Source organism: Odocoileus virginianus, chromosome 15 (assembly GCF_023699985.2).
Source record: "Odocoileus virginianus isolate 20LAN1187 ecotype Illinois chromosome 15, Ovbor_1.2, whole genome shotgun sequence".
Classification (NCBI taxonomy): domain Eukaryota; kingdom Metazoa; phylum Chordata; class Mammalia; order Artiodactyla; family Cervidae; genus Odocoileus; species Odocoileus virginianus.
This window is the reverse complement of record NC_069688.1, coordinates 58,635,248-58,648,221: the sequence shown is the minus strand read 5'-3', so window position 1 is coordinate 58,648,221 and position 12,974 is coordinate 58,635,248. Positions and strand designations below refer to the sequence as shown.

At 38.5% G+C, this 12,974-nt stretch overlaps 1 protein-coding gene across 5 annotated transcripts in view; it reads right to left on the bottom strand.

Moving 5' to 3' along the window:
- Positions 1-7,394: 7,394 nt before the first annotated feature.
- The window catches only part of NBN (nibrin), a 57,551-nt gene continuing 51,971 nt past the window's right edge, over positions 7,395-12,974 (bottom strand). For all 5 annotated transcript variants that reach the window (XM_020870015.2, XM_070477424.1, XM_020870017.2 and 2 more), the window contains 2 exons: positions 8,854-8,903; positions 7,395-7,562 (listed from right to left, as the gene is read on the bottom strand). In XM_020870015.2, coding sequence (XP_020725674.2) covers positions 7,532-7,562; positions 8,854-8,903 — 81 coding nt within the window. In that variant the 3' untranslated portion in view covers positions 7,395-7,531. The remainder of the gene's footprint in view (positions 7,563-8,853; positions 8,904-12,974) is intronic.

Sequence of the window (12,974 nt, the reverse complement as noted above, 5' to 3'; positions counted from 1 at the left end):
ATTTAATCCTATGGTTATTTATTGAAGTATGTGTTCTGTCTTGGTTTATACCTAGGTGTGCTTAATGTCTGTATTTTCATACAAATCTCTAGACATTTTGTGTTAGACAAAGAAGTGTTACAAAGTTCTCTGTGGCAAATTGAATTTCCCAGTCTTTCTATCTCTCTTTCTTTTTTGTCTTTTTGGTTAAATTTATTTCACCTGGAATGTCTTTATTGAAAGTCTATTTCTATTTATTTGGCATAATGGACTAGAAGTCAATATTTATCGGTCCATGTGCTTATAGATTTATTATTAAGAATTTATTAAAAATTATTAATTCACCTTAAAATATTGTTTGGAAGAGACATCTACAACTAGTTCTTTTAGATGAATTCTTATTCTCTTGATAATGTCATGTCTGATTAGCTTGATTTTGGAAATGATGTACCAGTTTTTATCATCATAACTTTTTCAAATTAATTTCACACCTGTTGATATGGTATGACATCCTTTGGTGCACTTGATTGAGCACTTTCTTGTTTGTTCTTTTGATCTCTGAATGAGTTGATAGGATGCTTCTCTTTGCTTCTAAATTGAAAATGAGTTTGTTATGAAGATGATTTCTTGTTGTTGCCAAGTTGTGTCCAACTCTTTTGCGACCACATGGACTGTAGCCTGCCAGACTCCTCTGGCAGGAGGAGTCCCTTTTAACCATTCAATAGCATTTTTACAATGAGAATATTCACCAAAAAAGAAGAAAGATTTCAGGGAAAATAAAACTTCAACAGAGCCTTAATAAACCTGGTTAAGAATTTCATTTTTAGTAACCTCCCATTTCTCAATTCCCCCTCAGACCTAGCTGCCCTGTGCTGTGTGTAACATCAAAGTGTTTTCTCTGTTGTAATATACTCTTGATCAATTTGTCCCATTATTTTAAATCTATCCATCAGTATCAGCTACTTAATTCAGGGAGAGAGGAAAGCACTAAATATTTTGACTAGTCATACTGTGATATGGGCATCTCCTTCATTCCTCAAAAGTCTAGCTCTTGAAAGAATGATTAAAAAGCAGAATCTCTTTGGAGTTTTGGAAATAATACAATAAAAATAAGATTTAGTCATAGCTCTCTGTTTTAAGCAGTCTGAGTATGTGAACTTTTGACTTTACTTTTGTAAAAGGTAAATAAAGGCCAGACATTGACATTCAGTTGAGACCCCAAACTGGCCAAGCCTTTTAAATAGTTACTATAAATCAGCATTACCCTAAAACCATTCCTCAAGATCACACTAAATGTGCCAGTAAGTTAATTAACTGCTGCCACAGAACCTGACGCTCTCTAAAGACGACAAAATCCAGGTCCTCAGCAGCATTACAGCATCCGCAGTGTGCAACATGCAATAAAAAATTAGGTGTAAAGACAAGAAGACATGACCATAAGCAGAGGGAAAAAACAAGTCATCAAAATAGATCTAGAGTTGACATGGATATTACAAATAGCAGAAACACTTTAAAAGCTACTATATAAATGTTCAAAATATTAAAGAATATTTAATTCTTAAGTGAGTCTGAGAACAATAACATAAAAACCCCACATCTTCTACAGCTAGAAAATATACTCTGAAATGAAAGATTTACTACATGGGCATAAAAATATACAAGACACTATAGGAGTAAAGGTCAATGAACTTGACAGTTTAATTGGAACTGTTCAAACTGAAGAAGAGATAAAAGGAATTTTTAAAAACTGACATATGAGCTAAATAACAAGTGGTCTAACATGTATAGTTGGATCCAGAGGAAATCAAGTGACTGGAACAGGAAAATATATGTGGGGAAATAAAGGTTAAAAATTTTACAAACTTGATTTAAAAAATAAAAAGCAACCCACGCATCCATCAAGAAATTCGAACTGCAAACAATACATATTAAGATGACAATCAATTGCTAAAAAGATGAAAAATTTTAAAAAGCAGTCAAGATTTTGACACATAACTGAACAATGGAAAGAATGAACAACTAGGACAACATAAATCAAGAATACAGTAGAGCAATGTCTTTAAAATGCTGAAGAGAAAAAAAAAATGTAAGCTAAAATTCTATAATGAAAACAAAAAAGTTGACACCAGGAAATATGCACAAAAGAAATGTTAAAGGAAGTTATTCACATTGAAGGCATGTGATATCAGGTGAAACATACCTACATGAAGGAAAGAAATTTCAGAAATGAAAATTCTAAATTGTTTTTCTAATTCCTTATTTAAAATCCAATTGAGTATTGAGGAAAATGACAGCATTTAACGAAAATAAATAAAAACTTAATTCAGAAATTGAGAAGGAAGACCTAGGATATGTGGAAGTAAGATCTAATGGGGTGAATGGAAATGCACGTTTCCTGCGCCCGGCCCTGCACATCAGAGCAATCGGGAAACCTGGGTCTCGCTCTGGTGGGCGGGGCCGTGCTCAGTAGGTCTTTAATCCGGTTTTCTGTGATGGGTGGGGCCGTGCTGCCTGTAGTTTGGCCTGAGGCAGCCCAGTCCTGGAGCTCGCAGTCTCTGGCAGGCTATGGGCTCCGTCCAGGGGTGATGGTGACCTCCTTCAAGAGAACTTAGGCCGGCACTCCTCGCCTCCCGGGACCGCAGCTGCCAGTGCCCAGACCCCGCGGCAGGCCGTCGCCGACCCACGCCTGCTCCAGAGCCTCCCAAACACACAGGCAAGTCTGCCTCAGTCTCTTACTGGGTCACGGTTCCTTTCTCCTGGATTCTCGTGTGCACGTGGTTTTGTGCCCTCCCAACAGTCTCTGTTCTCCAGGCCTGTAGAAGTTGTTCGATCAAATCCAGCTGAACTGCAAAGCCAAATTCCCGGGGGATCCCCATTCCTTTCGCCAGACCCCCAGGTTGGGAAGTCTTGTGGGGCCTACGACTTGCACAGCAGTGCGAGAACGTCTTTGGTATAATTGATCTCCTGCTTGTGGATCGTCCCATCGCCTTCCTCCAGAGGACTTCTGCCCCACACCATGCCTCCTCCCAGCGCTGCCGCTATCAGTGCCCCTGTCCCCGCGGCAGACCACCGCTGACCCGGCCTCCACAGGAGACCCTCAGACTCTGCAGGTCTGACCCAGTCTCTTGTGACAGTTACCACTCCTTTCCCTGGTCCTGGTGCACACAACGCTTTCTTTGTGCCCTCCAAGAGTCTGGCAAGTAGGAGGTTTGATTTTAAATGTGATTGCACCCCTCCTGCCCTTTGTTCTTGGACATGGGGCATCTTTTTTTGGTGGGTTCCAAGATCCTCCTTTCGATGGTTGTTCCGCAGCTAGTTGTGATTTTTCACAGGAGGTGAGTACACATCCTTCTACTCCACCATCTTTCGCTACAGTTAGCATACATTTTCTTGCAATTCAGTAGAAATTTTCATTTTGTTAATAGTTTCCTTTGCTGTGCCAAAGCTTTTTAGTTTGGTGTAGTCACACTTATGTTTACTTTTGTTTCTCTTGTCTGAGGACATATATCCCCACCAAAAGATATTTGAAAGACTAATGTTAATACACTACCTATGTTTTCTTCTAGGGGTTTTATGGTTTCAGGTGTTATTAAACTTTGAATCCATTTTGAGTTGATGTTGGTATATGGTATGAGAAGGTAGTGCAGTTTAATTATTTTGCATGTAGGGGTCCTGTTTTCCCAACACCATTTTTTGAAGAGGCTGTCTTTTCCCCACTGTATATGCTTGCTTCCTTTGCTATAGATTAATTGACCATAGAAATATGAGGTCACTTCTGGGCTCCCTTATTTTGTTCCAGTACCATAAAACTTTCTATCACTGTAGCTTTGTAGTGTGGTTTGAAATCAGAGAGCATAATGCCTTCTCCAGCCTTGTTCTTTCCAAAATAATTTTGGCTATTTGAGGTCTTTTGTGTTACCATATAGATTTTAAAATTATTTGTCTGATTCTCTGAAAATTAGACAAAATGCCATTGGTATTTGATAGGGATTGCACTGAATCTGTAGATTGCTCTGGGTAGTATGGTTATTTTGACATTAATTCTTCCAATCCATGAGCATGGTATGCCATTCTATTTGCTGTATCATCTTCAATTTCTTTCATCATTATCTTATACTTTTCTAAGTAGAGATATTTTATATCCTTGGTTAGATTAATTCCTAGGTATTTTATTCTTTTTGATGCAAGAGTAAATGGAATTTTAAAAAAAATCTTGAGTTTGTTACCAGATGTAGAAATCTATGCAACAGATTCCTATATATTAACTTGTATGCTACAGTGTTACTGAATTCATTTAGTAGTTCTAATAGTTTGTGGTTTTTTGATGGCATCTTTCACTTCAGTTCAGTCGCTCAGTTGTATCCAACTCTTTGTGACCCAATGAACCACAGCACGCCAGGCCTCCCTGTCCATCACCAACTCCCGGAGTCCACCCAAACCCATGTCCATTGAGTCGGTGATGCCATCCAGCCATCTCATCCTCCGTCATCCCCTTGTCCTCCTGCCCTCAGTCTTTCTCAACATCAGGGTCTTTTCAAATGAGTCAGCTCTTCACATCAGGTGGCCAAAGTATTGGAGTTTCATCTTCAACATGAGTCCTTCCAATGAACACCCAGGACTGATCTCCTTTAGGATAGACTGGTTGGATCTCCTTGCAGTTTATTAATAAAACCAAGACTCCATTTTAAAGAAGTGATCACACCAAATGGGAGGCTAACTTATACAGTGATAGAGAAATCTGAGTGGCACTCAATCCCATGGTTTCAGTTCAGTCTCTCAGTCGTGTCCAACTCTTTGCAGCCCCATGGACCTCAGCACGCCAGGCCTCCCTGTCCATTGCCAGCTCCTGGAGTTTACCCAAACTCATGTCCATTGAGTCAGTGATGCCATCCAACCATCTCATCCTCTGTCATCCCCTTCTCCTCCCGTCTTCAGTCTTTCCCAGCATCAGGGTCTTTTCAAATGAGTCAGCTCTTCGCATCAGGTAGCTAAAGTATTGGAGTTTCAGCATCAGTCCTTCTAATGAATATTCAGGACTGATTTCCTTTAGGATTCACTGGCTTGATCTCCTTGCAGTCCAAGGGACTCACAAGAGTCTTTTCCAACACCACAGTTCAAAAGCATCAATTCCTCGGCACTCAGCTTTCTTGATGGTCCAACTCTCACATCCATACATGACTACTGGAAAAACCATAGCCTTGACTAGACGGACCTTTGTTGGCAAAGTAATGTCTCTGCTTTTTAATATGCTGTCTAGTTGTTCATAACTTTTCTTCCAAGGAGTAAGTATCTTAATTTCATGGCTGCAGTCACCATCTGCAGTGATTTTGGAGCCCCCCAAAATAAAGTCTGTCTCCACTGTTTCCCCATCTATTTGCCATGAAGTGATTCCATGATTTAGAGCAATAAAGTAACTTCCAGTAAGTCTGCTTACTCCATATCAACCTCTTATAAAGGTAAGCAAAGTGACTCCACAGCATCATATTTGTGAATTCACAATTGATAACAGCCTGACAAAAGAGCAAGCATGTTCAAAAGCAAGTTATACAATCATTCTTGTAAACTTGGGAGGAGAACACTGTACCAACATCACAATGTGCTTTGATCTCTTAAGGCATCTGGATTATGATCATTCAAAGAAGCAAAGGTAGACTCCCACTAGGGTGACCGCCTGCAAGATTTCAGTTGTCCACTTAGGAAGAAAGGAGGAAAGTTTTGGGCAGAAAGAACTTTACGGCTAAAGAAAGGAAAGGCAGTATGCCACTTCAAATGTGCTGCTAGGCAATGGACAACTGTGAGATTATGGCCAAAGGTTAGGCTACTTCTTCCTTGCCACCACCTAAAGCCCCAGGTCAAAATGCAGGCAGAGTTCTCATTCATTAAAGAAAGGGAGGTGGCAAGTTTCACATCCCCCTTTCTCCTAAAACACATATATGCTTAGGAAAAAAAGAGTCCCCCAAAGATCCAAGGGAAAAGGTACACACCCCATCGAAGCATGGCTGTGACTGAAGTTGTTCGGGGCAGAGCTAACAGCTTTATAAAAACTGCAGCACAAAGGATCTATGCAAAGCAATGGTAAACACCTTCCATCTAGTTAACAATACTTTCTATGTCAAACAGAACTTTAAGGAAATTTAAAACACTCAGACCACCAGTTCTGGAGTGTTTGAGCTTTTAGACTACTCCTAGAGAGAACAGAGACTGTTAGGAGAGTAGAGAGACCGTTATTCATTTATCTTCAAATTCTTTCAGTGTTGTGGAGAGCATTATGAATACACATTTAATAATGTTTCCTTAACAAAGAATTTGAAGGGATAGTGAGACAAAAATAAATAAGAAAAATCTAGGACATTTACAAACTATCTCCTAAAAGCACATAACATGTTCTGAAGGCTGGTCAAGAGTGCAAAGGGCCTTAGTCAGGATTTAAATATGGTGACCTCCCTTGCCTGAATATTGTGGAACACTAGATCTTCCATGAAGACTTAACAACAATACAAATTAATGAATGATATAACTTTTCACGCTAGGCTATCTCTCATAGCCTAAGTTTGTTAGGGTGGCAGAATCTATGTGAAACTAGGAAGTTTTCAGTCAGTATAAAAAGCATGCTCTATCTCCTAAGACAAAATGTATCAGTCTTTAGAGGAGACAAAAAGACTTTATCCTAATTAAAATGTACAGTGAAAGCTGTCTATATGACAAAATTTGGAAAAACAAAGTTTTTCCTTACCATCTCCCTTTTAGGTAGAAAGAAGACAATCTTACCATTTCTACTTTTTAGATTAAAAAAACTAGGATTCTAAAAAGCTCAACTTTTTAGAGTGTTACTCAACAACCAGTTTAGTAAGACCACCACACAGGTCTTACCTCATTTTAGGGAGATGTTCCCAAGCTTGATGACACCCTCCACTGTCATTTTTGATATCAGAATAATAAGTGGGTGGCATCTTCAATACTAGAATCCATTTCACTTGGGTTACTTCAGTTCAGGAAAGACTACAGCATAATGGAAAAGAAAAAATGATAAAAAGGAAAAATATTATGCTCTGATGTTACTATAACCTTCCAATCCAGTCAATAAAAAAGAGTAAGGTATATAACATTGTATCATTTCTATAGGAAATTAATGAAAAATGATATGCATAGAAATTTGAATAGGCACTAAAAATCTCTGTAAAGAAATGAGTATCATGGACTTTTTCAGAGGCGAGGAGACAGACAGCCAGGACAGTGGTAGAAGGGAGACTTTTTAAGCTTTTACCTTTTTATACTTTTAGAATTTTGAACTATGACTATATTAACTATTCAATAAGTTAAAATCACATTTAAAAATGAAAAAAAAATTATAAAAGATGAGATGACAAAGACTAAAAACAGAACAAACAATACTAATTGTCACAAACAAAAGAAACTGAGTTTGTGTGTTTTATTTAACAAATTTAGGCCATAAACTTAAATCTTCTATACACAGTATGAATGTACTGCAGAGGAAACTCGAAGTAAATACTAAACAGGAAATGTTTTTCTGTGGCTTCTTCATAAAACCTTGTTATCTTCTCCTTTTAACATTAGGATTGTATCTGCAAAGAAAGAAACTGAGTCAGATGATATCTAGATAAATAATGGTGCTCCTTTCACAAGTTAAAGGGCTTTCAAAATACAGACACACTTTGGCAAACAGAATGAGAATGCCAATTTTATCCCTAGGATCAAATATTAAGCGAAGACTTAAAGTAAAACATCATAAAAAATCCTGTAAAAGCTTTAAAGTAATTAATGAAAACAACAGTTTAAAAATTAATACATGTTTTTATACTTCCTCCAGACTAGCTGCAGATCTCTCTACTCCCACATTAAGTTTTACCATTTGCCCAAAAGAGCATAATGAACGTAAAATATAATTATGTTATAAAAAGTCTTCTCCTATAGCAACTGAACAAATGTAGTTGGGCAAGTATTCTCATCTGACTATACTTATGAAAAATCAGCACTATTTGTCAACATTTTCACCAATGACTCATACTTTCAATAATGAAATTAAAAGTCAAATTGGCTATAAAACAGACTCAAAATTACAGTATTTCTTGGGAAAACGTTATTCCACCCTAGCGAATGTCTACCTACTATATTGTATTTTATGAATATTTGAGAGCTAATTATTATAAAACTTGTTGGGCCTGCAAGAATGCTGCAAATGTTAAATCTGAATTAAATTATTATTACCCATTATAACTCCTCTAACCCTCTCACAAAAACGTGCTTTGAAACTCTAATCCAGCTTCTTATTTTCATGTCTGGTATTTTACTTATCTTATTTCAAATTCCATTCATTCATAACTCTTTCTACTCAGGGCTGAAAATCTCAAAAATATATCAGTCAAATTCACCTAGCTCAGGAACCTTCATTTGTCTAAATACCCCATGGTGGTGATGGTTTAGTTGCTAAGTCATATCTTACTCTTGCAACCCCATGGTCTACAGCCCACCAGACTCCACTATCCATGGGATTTCCGAGGCAAGAATACTGGAGTGGGTTGCCATTTCCTTTTCCAGGGGATCTTCTAGACCCAGGGATCAAACTGCATCTCCTGCACTGGCAGGTGGATTGTCTACCCCTGAGCCACCAGGGAAGCCCAAATGCTCATATGTATTTTAAACACCTTGTGGTACAGTGCAAGTGAATTAAGCCCAAGCCTTAAAGCTATATCCAGTAGTAAAGAGGTGCTCAAGTAGTTAAACAAGACAAAATATTATTTAGGTGAAGATACTAAGTGTCTAATTTTAAGGAAAGGGGTCGAAACATTTAAACTCTATCAACAGAACTGAGTGTTATATACAACAATTCACAAGAAAGCTGAAATTAAACTTTACCTAAAGAGGTCATCAGCAAGAGAGTCTTCTTTTGCATGTTGATTTTGAACCTGTCAAAATTAACATAATTTCAAAGATTTGTTCAAGGAAGAATACACAGTTAATGAAACTGCCATGCTGGTTGACTGCAAGGGTTAACAGCCGCCTGTTGCTCTGACTAAGCCGTGAGAAAATCACCATGGGAAAAGAATAAAAGCAAAATATAGCGATACAGCATAACCCAAATAAAAGTACATTGGGTTGATTTGTTGGCATCATCATACCCTGCTAAACTAAAGAAAAACACTGTGGACCTCAGAATGCCAGGTCAGTGCAAGTTCAGAATGCTGCTTGTGCACACACCAAGATGTTTTCCCAAGGCTTATGTGGGTCTACGACCTCCAGCTAGGTGATAACCCTTGTACAGGAAAATAACAAAGACAGTTTAAAGTAATCAATAAAATGGGAGACATGACCGGGGACACAGGAGGCTGATTTCATGCAGCACAACAGATTCTTTCTGTTGCCAAGACACTAAATAAATGTGATAGGGCTCCAAGGAACAGGGCTCTTGATCCAAGAGGTCTTGAGTCCCCTGGTCCCATCTTCAACACTTTCATTCTGTCTCTAAGTTTCTTCTTCCCCAAACTGTGCATCGACCACTTTCCACCCCTACCTGCTCTGCGCTGGCTGCAGCAGCTGACCACATCCTGGAGGTCACCAGTTCTCGCCCAGTCAACATTTTCCCTTCATGCCAAGATTACTGCAGAAGTCCCCTAATCAAATTTCTCCAGCCAGTCTCCTCTCAAAGGCAACCAACACATATACGGCTAGTTTGTTAAGTTTTTAAAAATTTTTTCCAGCAAAACCCTTTTACTAAATGAAATGTCAATGTTTTGAGATCATGCCACTGCTGGAGGCCTGAGAAGGTAATATTTACCCTGCCTTCAACCAGAGCAGCTCTCCAGTTAAAGCAGCTCTCCTCCTCACAGTCCCAAATCAGGGCTCAGAAACTGCTATTGAATTACCTCATCCGCAAAGTAATTTTGCACACAAACTCACCAAACTCCTAAAGCACCTTTGAGACTTAGGACCAGAAATACCCTGTGCTGCGTGCATCCTTCCTCAAGTCCAGCTATGATCTTACCGTGTGCCATTCAAAACACTTCAATGACTTCCCCAACCTACCAAAGAAAATACACACTCTTGAGTCTGACGACCCATAAATAATGGGAAAGGGTCTTCATGACCTGGCTCCATTTACTTTCTCAATCACTTCTCACCCTCTTCTTCATGAACCCTATAAAGCCAGATAAACTGAATCACACAAAAAGACAAAACACCACCCACACCTCCCAGCAAACATACTGGCCTCTCTGCTTTTGTCCATGTTTCTCCCTCTACCTAGAAATTACTTCCTTTTCCTCCTCTGTCCACATCTGACCATCTCTCAAGGTGCATTTGCTCAATAATTATTTACTGCCTCTTATGTGTCAAGGAATATGTTCTTCACCTTTAACAATGGCTTTCTCAGTCTCTTCATTTAAAAATAAGGCTGACACTGCCATGACTGAAATGCATAACCAACTGTACAGTAGGGACCTACTGTACCACACATGGAACTCTGCTCAATGTGCCGTGGCAGCCTGGACAGGAGAGGACGGACACATGTATGTGAAGGGACTCATGCCTGAGCCCCTCACAGTTCACCCGAAACTATCACAACATTGCGAATCAGCTGTACCCCAATACAAAATAAATAATTTAAGAACATAAAAACGAGTCTGATATGAAGAACTCCCACAAAACTTTAGCTATGTGAGCCCTAGATTCTTATCAATTTCTACCTTCTGTTATAATTATTTGTATCACGTCTCCACTAAAGAAGTGTAAGTTCACTGAATGCAGATACTGTTTGTTTACTATAAATAATTTACATTTATGTGTTTCTAGATACTATCTTAAAACCGTTTCTAAGAAAAACTCACTTAATATTCATATAACTTCATTACTATTTTACACTATTATCCCAATTTTAACCAACAAGGAACAGAGACTTAGGTTAAGAAAAATCAGAAAACTATCATATGGAAGAACTGGGATTGACCAGGTCTACTTGAATAAGAGCACCAGCTTATACTTGCAGGGATTCAAACTTACCAGGATGATTTTCTATTCATAAAATGAAATGTCAAAATGAAATTACATCTTTTTACATTGTCTAATAAGTAGAGCAGAACACAAATGGAAGACACAAATAGAGGGAGAAATATACCATGCTCTTGGATTGTAAAAATCTATATTGTGAAAATGAGTATACCTAAATACCAAAATGAGTATTACCCAAAGCAACTACCCATTCAATGCAATCCCTATCAAATGACCAACAGTATTTTTCACAGAACTAGAACAAACAATTTCACAATTTGTATGGAAACACAAAAGACTCTGGACAGCCAGAGCCATCTTGAGAAAGGAGAGAACTAGAGGCATCAACCGTCCTGACTTCAGACTCTAGTACAGACCACAGTCATCAAGACAGTATAGTGTTGGCACAAAGGCAGAAACGCAGATCACTGGAACAAAACAGAACATCCAGAGATAAATCCACACACCTATGGACACCTCATCTTTGACAAAGGAGGCAAAAATAAACAATAAAGAAAAGACAGTCTCTCCAACAAGTGGTGACGGGAAAACTGATTAACTACGTGTAAAAGAATGAAACTAGAACACTTTTTAACAGCATACACAAAAATAAACTCAAAACGGATTAAAGACCTAAATGTAAGACCAGAAACTATGCAGGATACTCTTCGACATAAATCACAGCAACATCCTCTATGACCCACCTCCTAGAGTAATGGAAATAAAAACAAAAATAAGCAAATGGGACCTACTGAAAGTTAAAAGCTTTTGCACAATGAAGAAAACTATAAGCAAAGTGAAAAGACAGCCCTCAGAAGAGGAGAAAATAATAGCAAATTAAACAACCGACAAAGAATTAATGTCCAAAATGTACAAGCAGCTCATACAGTTCAATACCAGAAAAACAAACAACCTAATCAAAAAGTGGGCAAAAGACCTAAACAGCTATTTCTCCAAAGAAGACATACAGATGGCTAATAAACACATGAAAAGATGCTCAACATCACTCATTATTAGAGAAATGCAAATCAAAACCACAATGAGGTACCATCTCACACTGGTCAGAATGTCCATCATCAAAAAGTCTACAAACAATAAATGCTGGAGAGGGTGTGGAGAAAAGGGACTCATTTTACACTGTTGGTGGGAATGCAAAGTGACACAGCCACTATGGAGAAGAGTGTGGAGATTCCTTAAAAAACTGAATAGAACTGCCATACAACCCAGCAATCCCACTGCTGGACACATACATACCCGATGGAAACCAGAATTGAAAGAGACACACGTACCCAAATGTCCATTGCAGCACTATTTATAATAGTTAGGACATGGAAGCAACCTAGATGTCCACTGACAGATGAATGGATAAGGAAGTTGTGGTACATACACACAGTGGAATATTACTCAGCTACAAAAAGGAACGCATTTGAGTCAGTTCTAATGAGATGGATGACTCTGGAACCTATTATAGAGTGAAGTAAGTCAGAAAGACTTATATAACACTGTATATTAACTCCTATATGTGGGATTCAGAAGGTCCTACATGCAGGGCAGCAAATGAGACACAGACGTAAAGGACACTTTTGGAATCAGTGGGAGAAGGCGAGGGTGGGATGATGTGAAAGAACAGCATAGAAACATGTATATTACCATATGTAAAACAGACGACCAGTGCAAGTTCAATGCATGAAGCAGGGCGCCCAAAGTCAGTGCTCTGGGACCACCCAGAGGGATGGGGTGGGAAGGGAGGTGGGACGGGGGTTTAGGATGGGGGTGACATGTGTACACCTATGGCCGATTCATGTTGATGTATGGCAAAAACCATCACAATATTGTATAGTAATTATCCTCTAATTAAAATAAATTATTTAAAAAAGAAAAATCAGCTTTATATTGTACATCTCAGTAAAATTATTAAGTAAAATAGTGTTAAAAAACAAATAAATGGCATTCCTATTACTGGCATTCATCAGTGGCTTGGGAGAACTACATAT